We start from the raw sequence: 21,265 nt of genomic DNA on the forward strand, positions 1-21,265 counted from the left end.
GTCCAGCCACGAGGAATCCCTGGTTCGCCACGCAGCACTCCCGAAGAAGAAATATAGTGAGGGAAGGGTATTGAAAGGTACAGGAGAAAAATCTCTGGAAATGGTGAATGACTAGAAGCCTGACAAATCCCCGATTATGTCAGTGATATCCTACTAGATAGTACCTGATGCAAGCAGAAAGTCCATACCTCAGGTGGTGGATTTCCGCAAGTAAGACCGTCAGTTAGTGCCATTCAGGTTGCCAAACTGCACGGAAAGCGGCAGATATCTGAAGACGCCTGACATAATTTGCATGGATTTGTTTAAGAAGCAAAGGGCTACGCCACATCCGGCATCTGCCCTGTGAATCTATATCCTCTTCGAATCCGAGATTTGCCGGGTTTGAGTGGAATGTCCTGTTTAGTGAACTTGTACGCATTGCTCTGAAAGACCGTCATGGTATGGATTAGCTTAGACGGGTTGACTGCTGCTCTGGTTTGTCATAGCCCATGCTTCTCCAGACGTCGAGGCTGGTAATCCCGCGAGCAATTGCGCTCAATGGCAAGGGAGTCCAATGTTCAAAATTCAGAAACATGCCCCGAATTATTTCCAGTTGTGGTGATTGTTACAGAGCAATGACCCCTCCCCACTTCTGAGAGGATACGCTGCTGTTCTGGACTTTGCTCCACGTTGTCCTTCCCATTATACCCGTCGTTGCCATTCAGAGGTCAACCGTTATCACCGGCCAGTTGCAGCTCCACTTCGGTCGTCCATTATTGTTGCACAGGGGAAATTACCAGGAGAAGGAGTCTTCGCCACCAGTACCGGAGCAGCTGTAGAGTCGGAAAAGAAGGACGACGGAACGTTGAAAGGCCGGTAGAGCTCTGAGTCAGGTAGGGTCCGAGCACTCCGACCCTGCCAGGTACCTGGTGGGTAAAATTAGCCATTTCCAAACGATCCAGATCTTGAACACATTCCGACAAGGGCAATTGGACAAGACCATGGTTCTAGATATGAACGAAGAATCAATTGAGGCATTGCTCGAACCTTAATGAGAATCGGGCTTTTCGAGGGTCGTAAAAATGGTCTCCGAGCCTCCTGGAAGTAGGCTTCTAGGCCATCCGGACCTCTAGATTCAGTAGAATGAAGTGGGGACTCTAAGTCGTAGTGGAAATTAAGTATGGTTAGTGGAGGACCCCATGGAGACGGAATCTTAAAAATCTCTCGTCTCCAAAACTAGTGTAGGCACTAGAGCAATAGAGCGGCTACCAGGATGTGTCAGCTATCAAGCCTCCGAAATTTTGAAAGTCAAGAATGAGTTCTCGACTCTTGGCGCCTATGACGACTGGAGAAGAAAGGATATCCATCAAAAAGGAAATGCTGAGCCAACCCGGGGAGAGAAAGAACGTACGAAGACGTCCGGAACAATCTTACCACTAGCATAGATGAAATGCAGGGTTTTGAAAAGGACTAGATGAGGTCATGATGATTGCTCGCAATGAAGACATAATCACCGAGGAATTTAGAGACGCTGATCATGTCATGGGGGTTCGGGAGAGATAAGGTACTCTGTACTCCGTACTTACCTTAGATACTAAGGTAGCACCGTAGCGCCCAGAACCGTACCTTCTTCGTAGCCATCCGTCCAAGCTAGTATTTACTACTTAGGGACGGTAATTTCTGTTTGCATTCTACTAATGCACGTGCCATGGCACCCTAATCAGGATTAGTCTACAGGGATCAGTAGCCTGTTACCTTAGTCAGTTCTCAGTAGTACGTACAAACTTAGTTCATGGTCCATAACTTCTTGATTATTGCAAGGAAAACTAACTGCTATTGACTAACTGGAAGTAGTTAGAAGCCCAGTCACGGAAAAGGACACTACAGAGCACACATTCAGCCCCTCGTTCCATTGAGCTGCTGGACGAAGTCAGAACAGCCTTGAGATCTCGTGGGAGACCACAGGGCAGGTCAATATTACTTGTTATTACTTGCTCTTTTGTTTTCCTCCATTCAGCAACCTGCAGCACCATCATACTCGTCATCACTATCGTCATCAACATCTGATTAAACTGTCATCACCACCACCAAGACTCAGATCTTCTTTGCTTGAAATAGATCAGAATGAGAGTGATTCACACGAACCATGTGTCGTCAGCTCTAATTATTAATATTATTGGGAACTCCCCCAATGACATTCCCCAAACTATTTCCCCTGCTTGGAGGATGCAACCTCTTCCCCACTTCCTCTTCCACTCTCCCTTGTACTAGGTACAATGCTACTATGGGATTCGTCCAGGGACAATCGTCCTGCACAACATCCTTCCCACCCCTCCATAATTATCGCAGCCTGGTCCTCAAACCAAGTAATCTCAAATCCTGGCACTCGACCAACGAAATGACCTTGTTCATCCGCTCCAGGACGATGAGAATTGCATTCGAACCAACTAGCTTCCTGCATGCCTAGATGATCATTCAGCCACCAGATGATCCCTCATTAAAAAAGAAGTGTGCGTGGTCACTTCACAGCATCCAGGGTGATTACCCGTAATACCCTTCCACAATACGCCGAGTGTCTGTCTTCTGTCTCGTTCCCTTGTCGGTGGGCCAGATGTTCGAATTTCTGGAAAACAATGCTGTGCTCTCTGTATGTATGCAGTCTCTATGGGTCATTTCTTTCCGTGTCATGGATCTCTCCACTGTCCATACCCTTTCGAAAACCAAAGTACCTTGTCCCCGGGAGCCGCCGATGGAAAAGCAGCCGGCCTTCGGTCATTGGATGCCACTTCAGCTCGAGATTAGCACCCCATTCTTACCATTCCAGATTCTACTCTACGGCAGCTTGGTTAACGCTGCATACCTATTTTGGTGCTGTCGGTCGTGTCGGTGAGCAAACAGCCAACAGTGATTTTCGATCGGACCGCCGATCGCCTGATCTCTCATTCATGCAAGACCTACTCGTGCCTCGAAAAGTGTCCAAGGCTCTAGTGTACTGGGGGACAACTTTTCCAGCTTTAAGAAATTTTAGATTGTCTCCAGCGGGAAGACTAGAACCTTGTTGACTCGTCATGAGCGTATCGTCCCCTCGTCTAGCGTTGCTGCGCTTCACAAAGAACCGTTCTTTGCAACTCCCGCAGTTATTGGCCCCTTAAGACTAAGTAAGCCCAGTAGTTCGACACCAGGGCCCCATCATGCGACTGGGAACTGCACGGGATATCCGGGCTGATGATCTACGCTACTAATTTCTCTAGTTCCATCTTATTTTCTTTCTTTTTTTTTTTTTTTTTTTTTTCCCTGCTCTGATGCACCCTGCCGTTTGCCGGATATTGACGCTAAGAACAGCTGACTTGACTACAATTACTCTATTTAGATCATTCCACCAAACCAAGCGTCCAGTCAGATTGTGACAACATTAGGGTACCCTTAACTTGGAACTACTCAGTTGTTTGTGCAGCTTGAAGTCTGCCTGTGGCTTGGACCAGAGAGATGTAACGTGCAGATTGGCCAATGGCACCTGTTCTACTGACAGTGGCCACTTTACATGCACACTATGAGATAATGCAACAATGTTCATTATCGAAATTACTGCTTCGTCCCGTACAGAACAAGAAGGACAGGGCTACGGAAATGACGTGACATTACTCGTTGGAGAACTTTGCAAAAAGACAAGGGAAAAGAGAACAAATGCTTCAGGAGAAAGGCAGAAAAAGAAAAAGAAAAGACAAAAAGAAAAGAAAAAGAAAAGAGAGCATCTCAAGATTCAAGCGAGTACGGTTGGACCCCTCCCTACTGCCACCAGCCACTGTAGATTCCTTCGTTCGGTTACAACCAACGTTGTTAACCCTGGCATGACTGTCAATTTCACCACGATCTCGTGGCGAGAACACTCCTCGGCCGCAAGCTTAATCCAGCTACTTGAAGTCATTTAGCCTTGTACGCAACGAAGATTCTGCAGAGACTCCGCCGCATGTCTACCAGGATTGTTATTGGACACAGAGGGGCCAGGCTAGAAAGAAACGGAGAAACGGGCGTCGTGCGCACTGGGGTGGATATCTAGGCCTAGGAAAACAACATGACATGCGCAAAGCATCTTTAACCCAGTATCCGGAATCGAATATCTATCGAGCTTGTCCCTCAACTCCGCGCCCATAGGCGTCCATTCTCGGTCTTCGTTCAACGTCCACTGAGTGGTTCGGAAGATAGCTTGGAAGAACAACCCTGAATCTTCTTCGATCTATTCGTTGTGAAATCCGCTTGGACTACTCCATCTTGCTGTGTGAGAGGTTGAGAACTGGGTGGTTCCAGTCTGACAACCGCCTTGTCGACGTGGACAGACCGAACAGTGCGACAACTGGTCTACGTATGCGTGCAGCTTAAGCACTCAACATTCGCAGGGAGAAGAGCTACATTCTGCTCATACCGGCATTTTTGTTCATACATCAGCCGAGCATCTACTGGATGAGTAAGTCCATATTTCATATCTTACTCTTCGCCTTCTCTCTTTGGTTTAATATTCTTGTCCAATATCTGCCTTCTCTTGTCAACTTGTGGATATCTCCACCAATATGCAGCCGACTCGACGCCTTGCCTCCTTTCTACTATTATATCGGCGGACGATGGAGAAATTATCTTTCCCTATCATGTATGGCTGCCCAGGGAAGAAGCAATGTCTTCCTATTACGATGCAGTCCCAGAAGACAGTCCAAGCAGCCGAAAGATTATATCAATCTCGAACGAGTACGCATGCACTTCGTTCGAGAAGCGAGTTTCTGGTTGGCTACCGTCGTATTCGACCTCTGTTCCTATGATGGTCTATTATCGTCTTTCTCTGGATTTCTGTTCGCATTGGATTCCCCGAAACACTCTCTAATACCCATCTCACCTTTCTATCAATTCGCAACCTTGACATCCATAGCAGTCAGTTCAAGGCCAAGCTTACATGTTCCAGGGAAAGCCTCCGATTAACAGGAAAGCCGCAGACGATCTGATAATCCATAATCCCGCTGGGAATAAACCAACACTCTTTGATTGGCTTGCTTCCTCGCTGATAATACCGGAAGCCTTGTTGCCAATTCGAGGCCCTTCCGCTCGACAGGTATTTCGGAAAAGATCTCCCTAGCTGCAATACCCGCAAGTTGATAACAGGAGAACACTTTGCCAGGCTGCCTATTTTTGTTTCGCCTGATCAGACGCTGATCCACGTCTTTCAAAGCATAGTGCTTCGATACTCGAGTTACTAGAGTGCTTGCTCAATTCGGGAAAATCCTGGAGGCAATCAGACGCCTATCAACTCAGAAGACCAAAACCGACAAACGCAGATACCTGAGAATCTGACAAATGAATCATTGTAAGTTCAGCCTCTTCTCTTTGCCCACTCCATAGCCTTGCATCTTCACTCATTTGGTGTGAACTTTTACTTGTCCGACCTGCCGCTCTGGTAACTATTGTATATGTCGCTGAGGACTTGGCCCCCGATGGCACGCGATCTTTTGTGGCCATTGCTATCTCAATCGAGTTCGTTCTTGCTACAAGGTGCTGCAGAATATTTATCGTGGGAGTAGTGAACAGTATGAAGCCTTACGGTGATCCTTGGCGACAGGGATGTCGCCTGTTTCGGACAAGGCGAAGCTTGAGCAATCCCTCCTTTAGTGTCTCCAATTTTATTTTGTTTTTCTTTGTCTTTTTCGTTTTCTTTTTTCTTTTTGCTGCCTATTATTTTTCCTATTTCTCAAATATGTATTATTTCTTTGTCCTGTTTTTATACCATGGCATGTCCAGCTCGTGCTGTACTTCCGTCTCTGACCCTTATCTTGTCCACCAGCAACCCTTTTGCAGAGCCCGTTCCTGGAGGGACCTGTCACCAGCGACAGCGATTATACCGGGGCACCACGACAATTTGCTGGCCCTACCGGCTTTTCTATGGACGATGAGGACAACCGCCGACGAAACGGTGCGATTGGCCCTTCCCTAGCGCAGCCAGTCTCGATCCCTGCCACCAACGGCTTGAGGTACAGCGCACAACAGTCTGCAATGCAGGATGTAGCGTAAGTTGTCTTTCAATTCAGACTACTCTTGTGCTCCACTTGGCCCGCTTGCCTGCCTGGTACTAGTCACAGTGTACAGTACCTTTCTTGTCCAGACACTATGTGCTTGCTTCTTTTGCCCCTCTGCTGTTTTTCATCAGATTCCGTTTTCCTTTTTTTTACTATCTTTTTCTTTTTCCTTTTTCCTTTTTATTTTCGGAATTCTTTACTTGAGCACATTGGACTTGCATGCCTCTGGATGCTGTTCCTTGCTGGTCTTGTTATTTGATGTCTTCATCATGCTGTCGCAGAAAGCCTCCCATCAACTCCGGGTCGAGTCTCTTATATACGCAGTGCCTTCCAGGATGAGGCGTTATCTTATTTTGTTCACTTCGTTTGCCTTTTTGCCCCCCGGTTGAAGACGCAGCTTTTGGTACCAAATCAGGACTCGGTCTTTTTGCTGACCAGGCTTGCTCCTTTCAGCTTTGGGGCATCCCCTCTTATGAACCATTCTGATCCATGCTCCGGTAGGTTTCTCTTTTGCTTCGAAACAAGAAAACTTGATCCGTTCTTTTTATTGAATCACAATCTGCTAACACGGCTCTCGCTAATTCTGTACGCCTCTTTTCAGGTCCATTTTCTCCTGCATCAGGCTCTATCTATTCACATTCAATCAGCTCGCCATACGAGAGAATGCCGGACTTTCGGCCACATCGTGTGCCTGCACTGTAGGTCTAGCCGCTTGCTTGTTTATACCAGATCCGTCGAAGCGATGTCGATGATACTGACCAGTCCTCCTAGTCAGCCGCCGCCCGGGTTGTCGTCCGCTCTTCAGTCACAAGGGCAGGGTCTTTCCAGCTCTTCCTCGATCCTAGGTCGCCATGAGAACTATCCAACACAGTACGCCCTTCAACGGGGAAGTACATGCCCTTCCCTATCGAGTTTGAGCGAAATGCCGAGGATTTCTTCGTATACAAGTACTCCACGGGGCCTCGATCATTCGTTCGATACCCCCACAATCTGTTCTTCGGACAGACTGGGAATATTTACATGGACTCCCAACAGCGCTTGCCCCAGCCGGTAGCGGACGCACCTCCTTTCCACGAGACTAATATACTTTTGCCGATAATCGCAGGCAGTCAAGCCATCAAACCAGAGATTCACGCCAAGATACATAAAGGCTTCTTTCAAGTGGACGACAAATGGACCTGTTATAGGCGGAACTATTTCTCGGTCTCCTGCTCGTTTTCCTTACATCCATGGACGCGTGCTCCTCTTTACCTGAAGGTTTCTGACCAGACGACGGAGCGCATCCTGAAGTTTTCCATGTGCATATCGGCAGTTGTAAATGCACAGTACGGTGAGATTCGAGAGTTGGTTCAACACACTCCGAAACGCGACAAACAATCCGAAAGGAAGCCGGGGAAAGTTGTCCTGCAACCTTGCCAGCCGCCGCCGCCATTGCTTCTCAATCACGGTGCAACGACTAGTGGTGGTGGGCAGCACGCGTTTGCGCTGAACTCTCAATCGGCCGCATTGTCGATGGACTACAGTTCTTCATACACCGGGGCTCCGCAGCAGTCACAGCCGCCGACGCAGCACACATTCGAGCGTATTCAGTTCCAGAAGGCGACAGCGAACAACGGCAAGCGCCGGGCGCAGCAGCAGTACTACAACTTGGTTGTCGAGCTCTATGCGGAGATTACGAATCCTAGCAACGGGAGTGAGACGCAGTGGATGAAGATCGCTAGAAAACTTTCACATCCCATGGTGGTCCGGGGTCGTTCTCCAGGTCATTACAAGGACGGTCGACGGGATAGTTCAACGAGCATGGGTCCGGACGGGGGTAATGGCGGCTATGGCGATAGCAGTGTGTCTGCAGGTCTGTTACCGGGGGCGCGATCGCATCTGATGATGTCGTTCGATCCGTCTTCACGCGGAGGGTCTCATTACGGTCGAGCGGAGTATCAACACATGGCCGAGCCATCCCCATTGAGTGATAGTCCGCACATCTCGTCATCCTCGTCATCTGCATTTGATATTGGGATTCTAAATGATCCCATGGATCCGCTAGGCACCATCAAAAGCCCGTCAAGCATGGACGGGTACGCCGACGGTGGTTTCGGTCTCCTTGACCGTAAACCCGACAACCATTTCCGCACGCATCTACCGCCGTTTGAGTATGATACACTATCTAGGGGAAGTGAGGAGTCCGGCAACAGCTATCCTGAGTCGTTTGACTCGATGACTTCAATATTCTCGAGCGAAGCCAGTGAACCCTCGCATTTTCTGAAAAATCCGCCTCGGCTGACGCCGCAGCTTCAACATATCCCTACATCCAGGGGCTATGATCCGCTCGTCCCCTCTCGTTCAAACAATGACAATCTTTATTGTCGATTTTCGAACTCGCAGAGTCTGCGTGCTTAGCAGTGGGAGCGCGAATCGCCTGCCCTAGTTTGCCCCCCTTCTCCCTCTCAATTTTTGCGGCTTTTTTTATCTGCCCCTTAAAATTGTAAGCGTCTTTGTTTCCAGATTTACTATTGCCTTTTGGCAATTTCTACCCTCTAGGTTCAACCTAGACAACGTCCGCATAGTTTGGACGGCTCACATCTGCACGAACAGTAGACCGACAGATTGGGTCGATCGACAACACATCTATCAATGGAGCGAGAAATCGCATGACAAGTTAGCGTCTGATTTGTTATTTGCCACGTATCCGATTCTCCTAAATGGCTACACTTTCTTGGTTTACTTTCTCAATTTGTGTTTTTTTCTTGCTTACAGTTCCGTCTCCTCCGGAAGGATAAAAGGAAAAGAGGCTTGAATTTTCTGGGCAAAAAAAGATAGTCGGAATGATAATGTATACCAAACCATGTCTACTCGCATCACATTATCACCGGTGTTTGTTTGACGTTGGGAATGTGTCAGGGTTCACCGAGTACATCCGGGCTCTGCAGTGCACAAGCAGCCACAGTACAGAGAGGAATCCATCATGCAATCAATCACCCGTTTGGGAAAATTGAGGCGCCACCTTGCTTCCTAGCACATAATTGACTAGTGTGCTTTCGACGTAGAGAGAAGAAGAGAGATGATCCAAGGATCAACAGGATCGACATCAGGGATCCCATACGGAGTGCAGGAGGACCTCCAAAAGCACAGTGGCATTGGCAAGGGAAAAGGATCAATTGGCTCCAAACCTTGTGCAATCAATCGCAAGTTCCGCACCCTGTCAAAAACCTTGTATTTTCTCCGATACGTCCGTTTGCTCCTGTTGTGATTGCTTAGGGGCCGTTCCGCTGTCACTTTCTGCTGTTACCTGTGCGACCCAGTTCCTACGAGTCAGAACCATGCGTGGGTGTCGAGATGGAAGAATGAGATACATGCGACTGAGCTGCTGTCTATCATGGCTGCTCCGAGAGTCACCGCTCCTTTCTAGTGGGTAGAAGAGGGGGGGAAATCATATCCAGAAGAAGGCGGCCAATGGACACATGCTATGATCGACATGCAGGGCCGCAGCGGTGTGTCTTGTCTGCCCTTTAGGTATCTAGCTAAGTACGGAGTACTCCATAGTCCATACAGGATACAAGAAAAAGATAACTGGAGTGTGGAAGCAAGTAGCAACAACCTCTTTGGGCGAGGCGCCTCGCTCAAGCCTCTCGAGTAGCCAGCCCCCTTTTCGGTTGCGTTGTTTCGTTGGCAAACTTCGCCTTCCTTTTGTGGTTACTGGACTATGGGACTCGGTATGATCGCCGAAACATAGATGAGAGGGAAGCTGCAGGATTCTAAAGGGTAGGAAATCATGCAGCAGTGATTAACTGAGAATAAAGAGTAAGAAGCATCAAAAGAATGAAATAGGCGCTAGTGAGACTAGCGAGACTACTACTGTATGTGGGCTGTCTTTAGTGCACTCTAAGGCGATCATGATCGACGAGACAGCCGTAATTTAGCTTAGTGCAACAAAGATATGACCCTGTCATCTTGGTGTCAAATTATGCACTTTTTGGAGTTATGCTTCCAATGGATTCATGGCCTTCAATCATCACGGATTGACATCAGCATGATCCGTACAATCCAGTCCTTGCAGTCGCATCTATTTCTATTTCTGTTTGTCAGGAAAGACGTGTACTGTATTGTATAGAACTAGTACATACAAGAATCTCCTCTCGTCATGTCTACCTTAGGTCTGAAGCCTATCACCCATGGCCCGAGCCTAAATATGGTCAACGTATCCCTCACTGATGCAAAAGCCACCTCCAATCCGGGGCTAAATACAGACTCTGGAAGATTCAATCGCGAAGCCACAATATGCATGTGGTACAAGGGGGGGGCGTGGTGGGTGGTCGTGCAAGAGTGACTCAGGATTCTATTTCTCCACGGTTGTCAAGCAAGCGCCCCCAGCCTTTCCAGCTCCTACATTATTCCTATTCTTCCTGCAGGCTGAGCAGGCAGGGCAAGCAGGGCAGAGAACTCACACTCGTACTACGATCAACAGATGGGCACCAGGATCCTAGTGCAACGGTTGCATCCAGCGTCCAATCTGCGTGTTTGCCACCGCTCCGCTTCATTCTTGGGCGTTTCCATACGGGGGTATCTTGCTTCTAGACGAGAATCGGTATTCAATCACGTTGAGAATGACATCACGGTTAATCTCTCATGCATGTGTGGATTTGGCTGATGACCGATTCGATGCATCGTGGCGTCTTCCAGAGTGTGTCGCAAGAAGTGCGCAATGACCGTCTAGCCAACTGGCAATTCATCGTTGCGTTGTCCATACTTGATGCGTCGCTAACTAAACAGTCTAGCAGTGCCTCCACGTATCCCCTTGTCCTTCATCAACGGCCATGAAACAATGAATAAGACTCGCGACAGCCCCTTCCTCTTAGTTTGATTCCCAACCACCCTCGTCCCGTCCGGTCTCATCTTCAAATCTCCGCACCAGTACCCCGTCGTTGCACGAAACGGCTTCCGAATGCTGTGCCGCTTAGCCAAAGAGCTCCTGACGCTTGATGGCACGTGATACCCGACGTGATTCACCAGTGGTGGCGGGCAGCGTAACGAATACGTAGCCAGCCTGCATTCTGTTCTTCGTATCCTGGTGTCCGTCGCCGATAACGATAACCTCTTTCCCTTAGCCCCCGGAAACCAACCGCCAGGCTATATTCCTCTCCCATTGTCGCGCCCGGCATATCACCGTGATCCACGTAGACAAGTCATGAGGGTTATCCGACTGAGTGAGTCCGCAAGCAGTGTTTCGAACTATCCATGGCCCTGAAATCAATATCTTCCAATGTCGCGATTCGACCAGGCTAATTCCCCTTCTCAACCCGCGACACCCGAAGCGCCAACTTCCTCTCCAACTCCTCTTTCTCTTCGGCACTGGGTACCATCCCCATCGCGTTTTCGACCTGCGGCGAGAACCACAACCCGAGAGATGCCCACGCCATAAGGCCGACGCCGAAGAGGGCCCGCGTCTTGGGGGCGAGGGAGCGGTAGGAGCTGTACCAGCCAAGTGTTAATCTTGTATCTGCACGGTGGTACTAATGTCTTCTGTGTACTACGTACCTCCAGAGACTCATTGTAGATGCGCTGCGCCTTGGCTTTTGGCTGTTTTCTTGGAGTCTTGGCAATTGAATGAGTTCTGTTGGCCTCGGAGCATACGGAGTACCCACCCATCTGTAGTCTGGCTTGGGGCTTACTATTCTGGGTATAGCGTAAAAATCTTACTGCCTGAGGCAGTCAGGCATGCTATATCCATCAGCGCAGTGGAAGAGATGATCGAGCTCTATTACTATTAACAGAGTCTTGGTCGCTCAGAACACGCAGGCGTAAATTCAACCGGAAGCCAGAGAGCCTGTGTCAATTACTTAGATGCGCAGCTAGTAGTACCAACCCTAGGACTAGCTTTCGACCTTGCCAACAGAGCAGTAGCGCTCCATCTGTATACTGGTAGGGGACAAGATAGCATATTGCTCAAACGCATTGCTGTCAACTAGCAGGGAATCGGTAACAGACACAGGCTTCCGAGGCACGAAAGCTGCAACTAAGAACAAGTGAAGAAGATGACATGAACACAAAACAGTGTGCTAGGGACAGACCAGTAAAAATAATTTTCTACATTAAATAGGGAGGAAACAAAGCAAAAATTTCATCAGTCATCCACCTCTTACTATTTGCCATAGGCACGGTCGATGTCGGCCCTGAACTTGTTGATGATCTTCTTGCGCTGCAGTTTCTGGGCCGCAGTCATGTAACCCTGGGTATATGGTCAGCTCGTAGTGTGAAGAAGAGGGTGGTAAGACTTACATTCTGAGGTGTCCACTCCTCATCAGACAACACAACACCATTGATGATCTCAATGCCCCTGAGACCGCCAGCCTTGCCAGCGCTCTGGAGCTGCTTGAGGACAATGGACTTCAAGTTCTCATTGTGAACCAGCGACTCAAGGCTGTCGCCCTCAATGCCATTCTCACTGGCGATCTTCTTCAAGGCGACCTCAACGGGCACAATGATGGCAATGGGCTTGTCCTGGTCCTCGGCGGCATAAACACAGATGTTGCCAACCACGGGCGAGGAGCGATATACAGACTCGAGCTTCTCCAAAGCGATGTATTCCCCGTTGAGCGTCTTGACCAGGTTCTTCTTGCGGTCAATAATCTTCAGATGCCCGTTCTTGTCGAACTCCCCAATATCACCGGTCCTGAACCAGCCGTCCTCGGTGAAAGCGGCCTTGGTCTCTTCCTCATTGTCCCAATAGTACGAGGTCACACTACCACCGCGGATGAGAATTTCTCCCTGAGGCGGATCGTTCTTGGTGAAGTAGCCGGCATCCGGGAAATCGACGAGCTTGACTTCGATGCATCCGGGAATTTCACCCAGCGCATCCGGGTTCCAGGCCATAGGGTCGTTGAGAGCGCCCATAGCGGAGGTCTCAGTCAAACCATAGCCGCTGATCATAGGGGCGATGGCCATAGAGAGGAACCTTTGAGTCTCCTTAGAGACAGGGCCACCACCGTTCATCACAATACGCAGTCTACCACCGGTAGCTTCCTTCAACTTACGGAACACGACAGCATCCAGAATGGAGGCACCCGTGCTGGCTCCCGGGAAACCATTTGTCATCAGGAAGGTCTTTGCGGACATTGCGCCCCAGAACAGGCCCCTTACAAGGAAGCTAGCCTTGTTCAAGTTGTTGAGCACACCTTTCTTGACAGACTCCCAGACAGCCGGAACACCCACGAGAATCGTCGGCTTGAATTCGCGGATATCACCCTTGCTGTTGCGCATCGAGGTATCCGACAGAGTTCGGGGGTTTCCGTAGCCCATTGTGCCACCCCAGAACAAGCAGAGGTTCTCAAACATGAACTCCAGGATGTGCGCTTGAGGAAGGTAGGTAAGCAGAGTATCGGAGGGTCCGATGTAAGGGCCAACAATCGCATTGATACCAGCCGCTGTAAAGGGACGCGTTAACTTTGCCAATCCGCAATATATTCTCAAATCAGCTAACTTACTCGCAGCGATGACATTCTTGTGTGTCAGAGGCACACCCTTTGGTGGACCCGTGGAACCGGAGGTGTACATAATGCAGCAGAGGTCCTCGGGAGACGGGGGAACTGGGTCGACAGGGTTCTCCTCTCCCAGCTTGCGCAGGTCTTCAATGCTCATGATGTTCAAGTAGTCGAAATCGGCCTTGAGCTTGTCCAGATCCTCCTGCTTAACCTCCTGGTCGGTGTTGTAGATGACGTGCTTGATAGACTTAACATCGCTGAGAACATTGGCAAGAGAACGGATAAGACCGGGGTCAAGGAAGATAGCAAGACTCGACGTCTGGACCAGAGAGTGCTTCAGTCCCTCCTCTCCAAGAGTGTCGTATGCAGTAACGATGGTCAATGATTGAGATGCAGCTCCTGTGTGGATTCAATTAGTCAATGGCTTATCGCAGGGGCTGCAGAAAACGGTGAACGAACCGTGTGACATGGCCAGCCAATGTGCACTTGAAAGAGGTATATGTCAGCAATCATTCCTCTGTATAAAGACTGCCGGTAAAGCTCACCTTGTTGCACCGTAGAGGTGAATCTTGTTATCCTTCTCCAATCCCAGCTTGCGCAACCCACAACCCAATTCCAGCGCAAGCCGTTCATATTCAACGAAGCTCTTGTAGGCATAACCGCTCATCTCAAAATATGTCCACTTCTTTTCGACCTCCTGCTCCACACCGTCGACAGTCTTCTTGACCTTCTTGTTCTCCACATGAGTTTTGATAAGGCGACGAGTACCGACAGCCTTTGCGTTACCGAACATACGCGCGGACCGTCTGAACACATCATAGGTAGTTGCGACATCCTCCGCGGGCCGCAGGATGAGGTTGTCTTTAGCCTGTGGCAATCTACGAGGGATGGTCTCTCCTGGTACGGGCTCGTAGCCAGAAGCCTCCACTGTGAATGGAGGCTTCTTGGACATCCGGGGTTGGAGGTGGATGTCTCGCTTCGACATCTTGAACTGCGATCACCGAGATCCGGGGAGCTGTATGACGAAGAAAATGTACTAATAGCTCCTGTTTTAATCGACCGAAACAGTCAGCAGCTATTGCAATCACCGCAATCTCCCGGATATTTTCGAAGATCAATTCTACAGAAATAGAAATGTAGGTGGTGAATTGGGGGTGGTCAAAAGCTTTCCAAGACGTACAGGATTGGAGATTCACGTTGAACGCAAGAGAGAGGCGGGAATGCCGGAGAAGGATTAAAGAGGAGTGGAGAGGGGATCAGATATAAATAGGGACAAAGCGCAGACACTCAGGAAGACCAAGAGGGGAAAGTCTGGGCCTAGGAAAGAAAGAGAGGGGAGAGGAGGATGAAGCCGCGCAGGTGAGCGAGTTGCTGCGGATGAAGTCAGAACCTAAAGAGTGTTTGTGGCTGGGCTTTCTTGACGGGGGCGGCCCAAGCTGCGGTCCTCGCTCCTATGACGCTACAGGGACAGCAACAAGCAAAAAACAACAACAAAGCAGTTTGATCCACGTTGCTTTTTCTCTATCGATCCTCAGCTCCTTTTTATTTTGCACCACGAGTCCACAAGACTGACTGAGCAAGCTCAGGTCGGGAAGATCCAAAGTTACATGCACTGTAACTGTTCGCTCGGAGCTATGCCGCGGTTCGAGCTTCAATTCAGCCGAACAGATCGCTTCTGATCATGGATTGAGATTAACCAGTGGATAATTAATTTACTTCACGACAAGCATCAGGTGCTCTAGTTTCCTCGTTGTCTCACGTCTGCTCAGATGCCTCCGTCCGTCGCAGTCACTATGTGGAAGTGACCTCTCTTACGGGGAAAGCTCAGTTCCGACGATCCTTGACCTTAGACTCCTTTTGTTGGGACTTTTGCCCAACACAATGACGGACTCAAAACATGTCCGCCCTCTAAGCCATAAATCTAGGCATTAGGCAATCTAGGCAACTTGGAGGCTTGGTAGACACTCTTTTACACTTTTTCATTCGTTCCTGGACTATGGTTCGCAGTAATTGAGCAGATGACGACTGGTCACGCTACGGCACAGCCCAGGTCCCGTGACCTGGAGCTCTTTTACCCCAGATCAGAAATTTTGGAGATTCGACCAATCAGTTGTTCTTCTTTTCTGGATAGCTTCAAAGCTTTGAAAACTGTATCAATCTTTGTTCTTTCCTGATCATTATCCTCGGAGCGTACATCTTCAGAAGTCACAAGCTCCGAGACAAAAAAATTCTGATTCACAGGGTACATCGCGCTACGCCGTTTATCCTTGACACAACAGCGGCTAATTCTGCGTAGCTACCTCGCTAGAGAACAGTTCGGGGCTCGATCCTCGGAGCTCATCGGCAAGAGCTTTATGCCTAGACTTTACGCCTAGATTGTGACTGAACTGCTCGCACACAGAGAGATAAAACTCAGCAAGGTAGTATGGATCAGACAGAGGCTTTGAATAATTTTCTCTCGTCGATTGGCGAGGAGGTGGAAGATGCCGAAGAGGGTATGTACTTGTTTGTAGCTGAGCCATAGTAGAGAAAACAAGATTTTTTTTAAAAAAAAAAGGGGGCCAAGGATTAATCCTCTCCAGAATCCTTCCTCCTATTCTCAAGAGACATCCCTTCCGCGAACCTAGGCTTCGTCGACTCCCGTGCGACAACCGTCGACGTGACCATCCACGGTCAAGACTACTCGATCAGCCAATCCCCCACCCTGCTCTCTTCATCTCGAGCAGGAGGAACAACAGGCGCAGGTAGACCTACCTCTTCTTCATCAGATCCCACTCTCCCGCACCATTCAGCTAACCCATCCCAGTCCTATGGAAAATCACCCCCGCCTTCGCAGAATGGATCGCAGACGCTCACTCAAACCCTCTCTGGAAACACTCTCTCCTGACCCCCTCCTCGACAGTCGTTGAGCTCGGCTGCGGCATCTCAGGTCTAGTAGCGCTCGCACTCGGCCCGTCGATACGGCATTACGTCGCAACAGACCAGGAATATGTCCACCGACTTTTCCGCGAAAACCTCGAAAACAACAGGTCCGCTGCAACATCAGCCAGCACATCAACCAGCGCAAAGCCCCAGCCCAAGGGCAAAAGCAAGAAGCGGGCGACGGGACAGCAAAAACCGCCGCGCAAGCAAGACGGGCCCGGGTCATCCAATATCACCTTTGCCGCGCTGGATTGGGAACTGGATGTTCCGGCGTCGTTGAAGGATAGTATCGGGCTCACTGGGAACGATGACCGTGACCATGACGACGAGAAAGGGGAGGATAAAGGGTTCGATCTCCTCCTATCGTGCGATTGTATCTACAACGAGGCGCTTGTTGCCCCCTTTGTGCGCACGTGCGCGGATTTCTGTCGCTTAAGGCCGGTTCATACGGCCGGGCGGCGAGTGAGCCTGCCCCCGACGATCTGCATTATTGCGCAGCAGCAGCGGTCTCCGGATGTCTTTGAGGCGTGGCTGCAGGAGACGCTGAGGGTGTTTCGCGTATGGCGGCTGAGCGATGAGGCGCTGGGTGAAGGCCTCAGATCGGGGACAGGCTATGTTGTGCATCTTTTACTGTTGAGAGATGCTAACTAAGCTCTTGAAACACCCTGCCAGAGCCAGTATGTCAATTTTTTGAAGTCATTACTATTGAAGGACATACAAATTTCCGCTCATCAGGGATCTAGATACAGTTCCAGAATATCCTGTGGACTGGAACGAAGTTTACTCGCCGGCCAAAAATCATCCGCCGTGTCAGGCAGATAGATTGAGTAGCAGGTGGTATGCTTGGTCGAACCTGGAAGGTATGCTTCTCTGGTGGTAAGCCAGCTATAACATGATGGCGATGAATAAGATATCCGCAACGTAGGTTGTGTAAGAAGAGACATTCCGCTCCGTCAAGTGTGTTAAAGCTCCATCAGTCTGTGAACTAAACCTACTATCAATGTACCAACTGCGCGTTGTTTTGTTGAAATCCCTGAAGTCGGGGATATAACTCTAGTTCCTTTCGCTGTGCTGTATTAGGCCCCTGAACAATCTCTAATCATATCTATCCCCGGGGAAAATTCAGGTTCCTATACGGGTTCTCCAACCTTCTTCATATTCGCTAGGACGGACTGTCGAAAGTGTCAGCCGAACAATTCGTCTGCAACACGATTGGGGGTCGTTTTCTTTTCGGCACACCTCATCTAACTGGTTGCCATCAACACCTCAGTTATCGTCACCAAAGTAGGCGATTTGTAGCGATCCTAAGGTAGATTAGTAAGAGATCAATACCTTGCTGAGGGCTCAGTGCAACCACTTACATCGAAGTTCACAGAAACTAGGAATTTATCGAAGTCCCCATGCAGATCTCCACCAGCAACATGCTGTTCTGAACTGAGTTAATGGACGCGGTATGAGATCCTGTGGTAATAAGGTGGCTAAAATCTCGATTGAAGAGTGCTTCCTCCTTTAAGGGAAAGATATGTGCTACTTTAGATGTTCCCCATCTGCCTTCGCTAGCACCACGGCATAGAATTCCAGTTGACACATCTCGTGTCTCGGGCGCTCACTTCATCTCTGAAAGAGGTCACTTGACCACTTTGGCTATGTGAGCATATCCGGAGCATGGGCATCTCATCAGTGAGTTTGATATCGCCAAAAAGTTAGCCAGATTCATTGTGGCTTATTCTTATTACTCGCAAGTGAAGGATGCAGTGGATGACTCCCGCCAATTTTCTTCTGGTTTCAGAGTCCATCACATCGCCACCTTGATGGCCGAGACTGCCAGGCTCTGCTTTCCCACGCTGATTACCTGGATGTTTTCAACAAACTCTGCTGTATACTTACCTCCAGCACAAAAGATATCATAGTGTCCTTTCTCTAAGGGTCCGTCATTCAGCGTGATTTGCTAGCCAGTGTCTCTTGAGTAAATATTGGTTTGGTGTGTCAACAACCAGTAATATGCTTGTGAGCATTTCGAAAAAGTTCTCATTTGTGATTGTTGACAGGTAATGAGTCAATATCAAGAGAGGAAGATGAAAGAGTGCCTTGCCTTAGACAGAAGATGCGCTATAACGTCATTGGCAATTAGGTTTCGGGAGGCCTTTAGGTCAGGAACAACTTCAGTAGTTACCTGACCAATAGAGGCAATTTACTATCATGGCTCCGATGGATTGGAAATGCTGTTCGCAGGGAGGAAACCAGTATATACCCACACGAAGAAGATGATGAGGTTGTCAAGGAGAAAAGAAGAAGAGAGAGAGTTGCAGGGCCAGAGAGCCCTTATATGTCACAGCGCCTACACTTTACCTGGGGTGGTTTGAAATTGTGAATATTTAGTTCTAAGCTATCCATCTTACATAATGAATGCATTGTTCCAGACGGTCCTTCATGAGCAAAGTCCAAGATAAAAGAGAACTAAGGCGCAGCACCGCAGCAGCAAAGGCATGGATAAAGGAGGCCTCGTGAGATTGAGGGTAGTTGTAACGATTATGAGACGGACGACCTTCTTCCACATAGTTCCCGCGGAGGCAGACAGACTCCTAGATGGGGAGTGGATGGAGTGTCCCATTGAGCCCTGGGAGTGCCCGCGGAAGTCGAAGGTGTCCTGGCGATAAGATCTCCCTACAAAGAAGTTACCTGCGAAAGTGTCACAACAAGGGGAGGTAACTTACTACCGTAGTAGGAGTCCTCACTAAAGGCGACAAAAATGCAGGCTACCACAGCTACATATATCCATAGACATACAAGTAGATTGCACTGCTTTCTAAATGAACGTAGAGCTTCATCAAGGCCTATTATTATCGGGATCTCAATCTAACGAACTAACAAATAGACATGCAGGCATATACCAGCTAGGCCTATGACTATTTATTCCCAAGGCCTAGTCCCATAATTAGTTTACAATGCCTGGTTCCGCAACTAGGTCATGAGACCATTAGCCACAAGGGATATAAAGCTAGATCTGCGAGCTTCCTTCAGTCCTTCAGCTTTGTGTATTCATTCAATGGTACCATTAGGAATTAATTATCTGGTTGGATTATTAAGCACTATGCGGCTGGCGACAATCGTGGAGAGGTGTGAGGAACCGCAGAACTCAAGCTTTCTCGTTGCTCAGCTGTAGGATCCCGGTCAATGATCGAGGAGATAGATTGTTTCGTGAAGCCATTCGGTTTCGGAAGTGTCGTGGATTCTTCGGGTGTGGGTAGAGACGTTGCCGGGGTGGGCAGAGGTCGCTCTGTCGGCTCCGATTTCACAGGACACCGCTCCCGGCCTTCTTCATCAGAAGCGGACGAATACTCCATGTCGTTAGAGTAGTTGTCAGGATCCGCCGGGGTAGACTCCACACGGCTTTCCTCAGTTGAGGCACGATTCACTGAAGAGACAGGCGGGAGAGGGGCATTGGGGTCAAAGACCACTCCGCAGACTTCCAACGCCCTAGACTGGCTTCCCAGGCTGCGATCCTTGTGCTTCTTCGTCAGATGGCACATGAAGCCATGAAGGGTCACGAAATCAGCTTTGCCGCATCCCTGAACCGGGCAGGTCAGATAGACCAAGCTGCCGTCGGATGGCCGCTTCCACAACGCTCGTCCAGAAGGATCATGTGCGGCGGGACGTCCATGGCGTTCCCCCCAAGCCTCTACATTCTTAATCGTGTATTTTTGTTTCCGCCTGATGGCATTGGCCGCTGACGGGTCATGCTGGATGTGTTGGGTATGTTGTGTATGTTGTGGTGGAGGATGGTGAGGTGGGGGCGCTTGCACCGCCGGTGGTTGTTGTGGAATAGGACGTGGCTCGGGGGGACTCTGTTGCTTAAAGAACGCAAGGGTCGTGGCTGCGTTCGTTTCTGACAAGCGGCGAGGCGGCGTGGGCCGCAGAGGCGGCGAGTCAATAGTTGCATTATACCCGAGTCCCATAGACTCTCTCTTTAGACGTTTTCTTTGTCTACGAAGCTCCTGAATAAGAGTCAGCCGTTATGTCCCTGAAGGTCACCACATCACGATGGCATAGCATACCTCTTCTTCAGCTTCAGCATGCTCAGTCATCCTACGGAACTCCTCGTCTTCCCGCTTGCGAATCGCAAGTAGTTGACTACGGGCCGCCATTCGAGCGGCCTCCTCCTGTTCTAATTGCCTCAACCGAGCTTCGATATGGTCTATAGAGGGAGGTTGACCAGGGGCCCCTGGAGGGCCAGACGGACCAGGCTCCTGCATAGGCGGTGGAGGGGGAAATGACGGTAGTAATGATGATGATGATTCTGCATGGCATGTTCTGGAGGGATAGGCTGGTTCGGATTCATTGCGATTGGGTGGAATCGGGGCAGACTCATGTTCACAGCATGGCCAGGAAGGCCATTGATGCCATGCTCGTGAACAGAGGGAGGGACTGGAGGCGGTGCGGCCACCGTCATGATGAATGAGATCTCGAACGTTTACTAATGTTCACGTGTACTTGAATCTCTCCTCTATACCGAAGATACCGAAGAGCATGCAGTCAGTTGTGGGTTGGCTTTGTAGTCGTCACGAGAGTGAAACTGCCTCGCAAAGAAGGGGATGTGTAGATGGAGACAGATAAAGATGAGAACAGAGAGATGTAAGGTATTATCAATTAGATAAACCGTAAAGTAAACAAAGTGTTAGACGATTATATGAGTGAGTATTTCGAAAGGAGGGAAAGAAAGGTATGAAAGAACAGAGAAGAATGATAAAAAAGCAATGGACACTGGAGATTGGAGGGAAATAAGGAAAATACAGGACTGAAAAATCAAGACTCACCTACACTTGCAGGGTGGGTTTG

At 49.3% G+C, this 21,265-nt stretch overlaps 6 protein-coding genes and 1 pseudogene across 7 annotated transcripts; 5 read left to right on the forward strand and 2 right to left on the reverse strand.

The window, feature by feature from the left end:
* Nucleotides 1-2,166: 2,166 nt before the first annotated feature.
* P174DRAFT_437226 (uncharacterized protein) lies at nucleotides 2,167-2,598 on the forward strand. Its single transcript, XM_024826232.1, has one exon. It carries the CDS (start codon nucleotides 2,171-2,173, stop codon nucleotides 2,444-2,446), a length of 276 nt encoding a protein of 91 aa, XP_024687399.1. The 5' UTR covers nucleotides 2,167-2,170; the 3' UTR covers nucleotides 2,447-2,598.
* Nucleotides 2,530-3,261, forward strand: P174DRAFT_29996 (uncharacterized protein). Its single transcript, XM_024821621.1, has one exon. The coding sequence runs from the start codon at nucleotides 2,613-2,615 to the stop codon at nucleotides 3,039-3,041; it is 429 nt and encodes a 142-aa protein (XP_024687400.1). The 5' UTR covers nucleotides 2,530-2,612; the 3' UTR covers nucleotides 3,042-3,261.
* A 284-nt stretch (nucleotides 3,262-3,545) lies between these two features.
* On the forward strand, nucleotides 3,546-3,908 carry P174DRAFT_427058 (uncharacterized protein; the record flags this gene model as incomplete). The annotated part of the gene is made up of 1 exon (XM_024825414.1): nucleotides 3,546-3,908. One exon carries the CDS (start codon nucleotides 3,546-3,548, stop codon nucleotides 3,906-3,908), a length of 363 nt encoding a protein of 120 aa, XP_024687401.1.
* A 1,836-nt stretch (nucleotides 3,909-5,744) lies between these two features.
* Nucleotides 5,745-8,429, forward strand: P174DRAFT_416521 (NDT80 / PhoG like DNA-binding family protein; the record flags this gene model as incomplete). Its single annotated transcript, XM_024824512.1, has 4 exons — nucleotides 5,745-5,765; nucleotides 5,815-6,023; nucleotides 6,804-6,850; nucleotides 6,904-8,429. The coding sequence occupies 4 exons, from the start codon at nucleotides 5,745-5,747 to the stop codon at nucleotides 8,427-8,429; spliced, it is 1,803 nt and encodes a 600-aa protein (XP_024687402.1).
* A 3,479-nt stretch (nucleotides 8,430-11,908) lies between these two features.
* faa4 (long-chain fatty acid-CoA ligase FAA1) lies at nucleotides 11,909-14,823 on the reverse strand. The gene is made up of 6 exons (XM_024826233.1): nucleotides 14,688-14,823; nucleotides 14,053-14,553; nucleotides 13,967-13,992; nucleotides 13,511-13,906; nucleotides 12,306-13,450; nucleotides 11,909-12,255 (listed from the first exon to the last, which is right to left on the reverse strand). The coding sequence occupies exons 2-6, from the start codon at nucleotides 14,490-14,492 to the stop codon at nucleotides 12,169-12,171; spliced, it is 2,094 nt and encodes a 697-aa protein (XP_024687403.1). The 5' UTR covers nucleotides 14,493-14,553; nucleotides 14,688-14,823; the 3' UTR covers nucleotides 11,909-12,168.
* Nucleotides 14,824-15,665: 842 nt separating this feature from the next.
* On the forward strand, nucleotides 15,666-17,433 carry P174DRAFT_382488 (S-adenosylmethionine-dependent methyltransferase). The gene is made up of 3 exons (XM_024823121.1): nucleotides 15,666-16,002; nucleotides 16,090-16,251; nucleotides 16,314-17,433. Exons 1-3 carry the CDS (start codon nucleotides 15,933-15,935, stop codon nucleotides 17,078-17,080), a joined length of 999 nt encoding a protein of 332 aa, XP_024687404.1. The 5' UTR covers nucleotides 15,666-15,932; the 3' UTR covers nucleotides 17,081-17,433.
* Nucleotides 17,434-19,342: 1,909 nt separating this feature from the next.
* On the reverse strand, nucleotides 19,343-20,879 carry P174DRAFT_467923 (annotated as a pseudogene; the record flags this gene model as incomplete). Its single annotated transcript has 2 exons — nucleotides 19,343-20,424; nucleotides 20,485-20,879. Coding segments are annotated over 2 exons (1,301 nt in total), but the record flags the coding sequence as incomplete, so codon positions are not given.
* Nucleotides 20,880-21,265: the final 386 nt, after the last annotated feature.

The sequence above is a fragment of the Aspergillus novofumigatus genome, assembly GCF_002847465.1.
Source record: "Aspergillus novofumigatus IBT 16806 chromosome Unknown P174scaffold_1, whole genome shotgun sequence".
Taxonomy (NCBI): domain Eukaryota; kingdom Fungi; phylum Ascomycota; class Eurotiomycetes; order Eurotiales; family Aspergillaceae; genus Aspergillus; species Aspergillus novofumigatus.

Bases quoted from the DNA above. Each gene is read 5' to 3' on its own strand.
- P174DRAFT_382488 (XM_024823121.1), top strand. From the start codon at position 15,933: ATGGATCAGACAGAGGCTTTGAATAATTTTCTCTCGTCGATTGGCGAG. The intron at 16,003-16,089 runs GTATGTACTTGT...AATCCTCTCCAG, and splicing joins GGTGGAAGATGCCGAAGAGG to AATCCTTCCTCCTATTCTCA. The intron at 16,252-16,313 runs GTAGACCTACCT...AACCCATCCCAG, and splicing joins AGGAGGAACAACAGGCGCAG to TCCTATGGAAAATCACCCCC.
- faa4 (XM_024826233.1), bottom strand. From the start codon at position 14,492: ATGTCGAAGCGAGACATCCACCTCCAACCCCGGATGTCCAAGAAGCCT. The intron at 13,907-13,966 runs GTTCGTTCACCG...GAATCCACACAG, and splicing joins TTGGCTGGCCATGTCACACG to GAGCTGCATCTCAATCATTG. The intron at 13,451-13,510 runs GTAAGTTAGCTG...GTCCCTTTACAG, and splicing joins CAAGAATGTCATCGCTGCGA to CGGCTGGTATCAATGCGATT.
- P174DRAFT_437226 (XM_024826232.1), top strand. From the start codon at position 2,171: ATGACATTCCCCAAACTATTTCCCCTGCTTGGAGGATGCAACCTCTTC.
- P174DRAFT_29996 (XM_024821621.1), top strand. From the start codon at position 2,613: ATGCTGTGCTCTCTGTATGTATGCAGTCTCTATGGGTCATTTCTTTCC.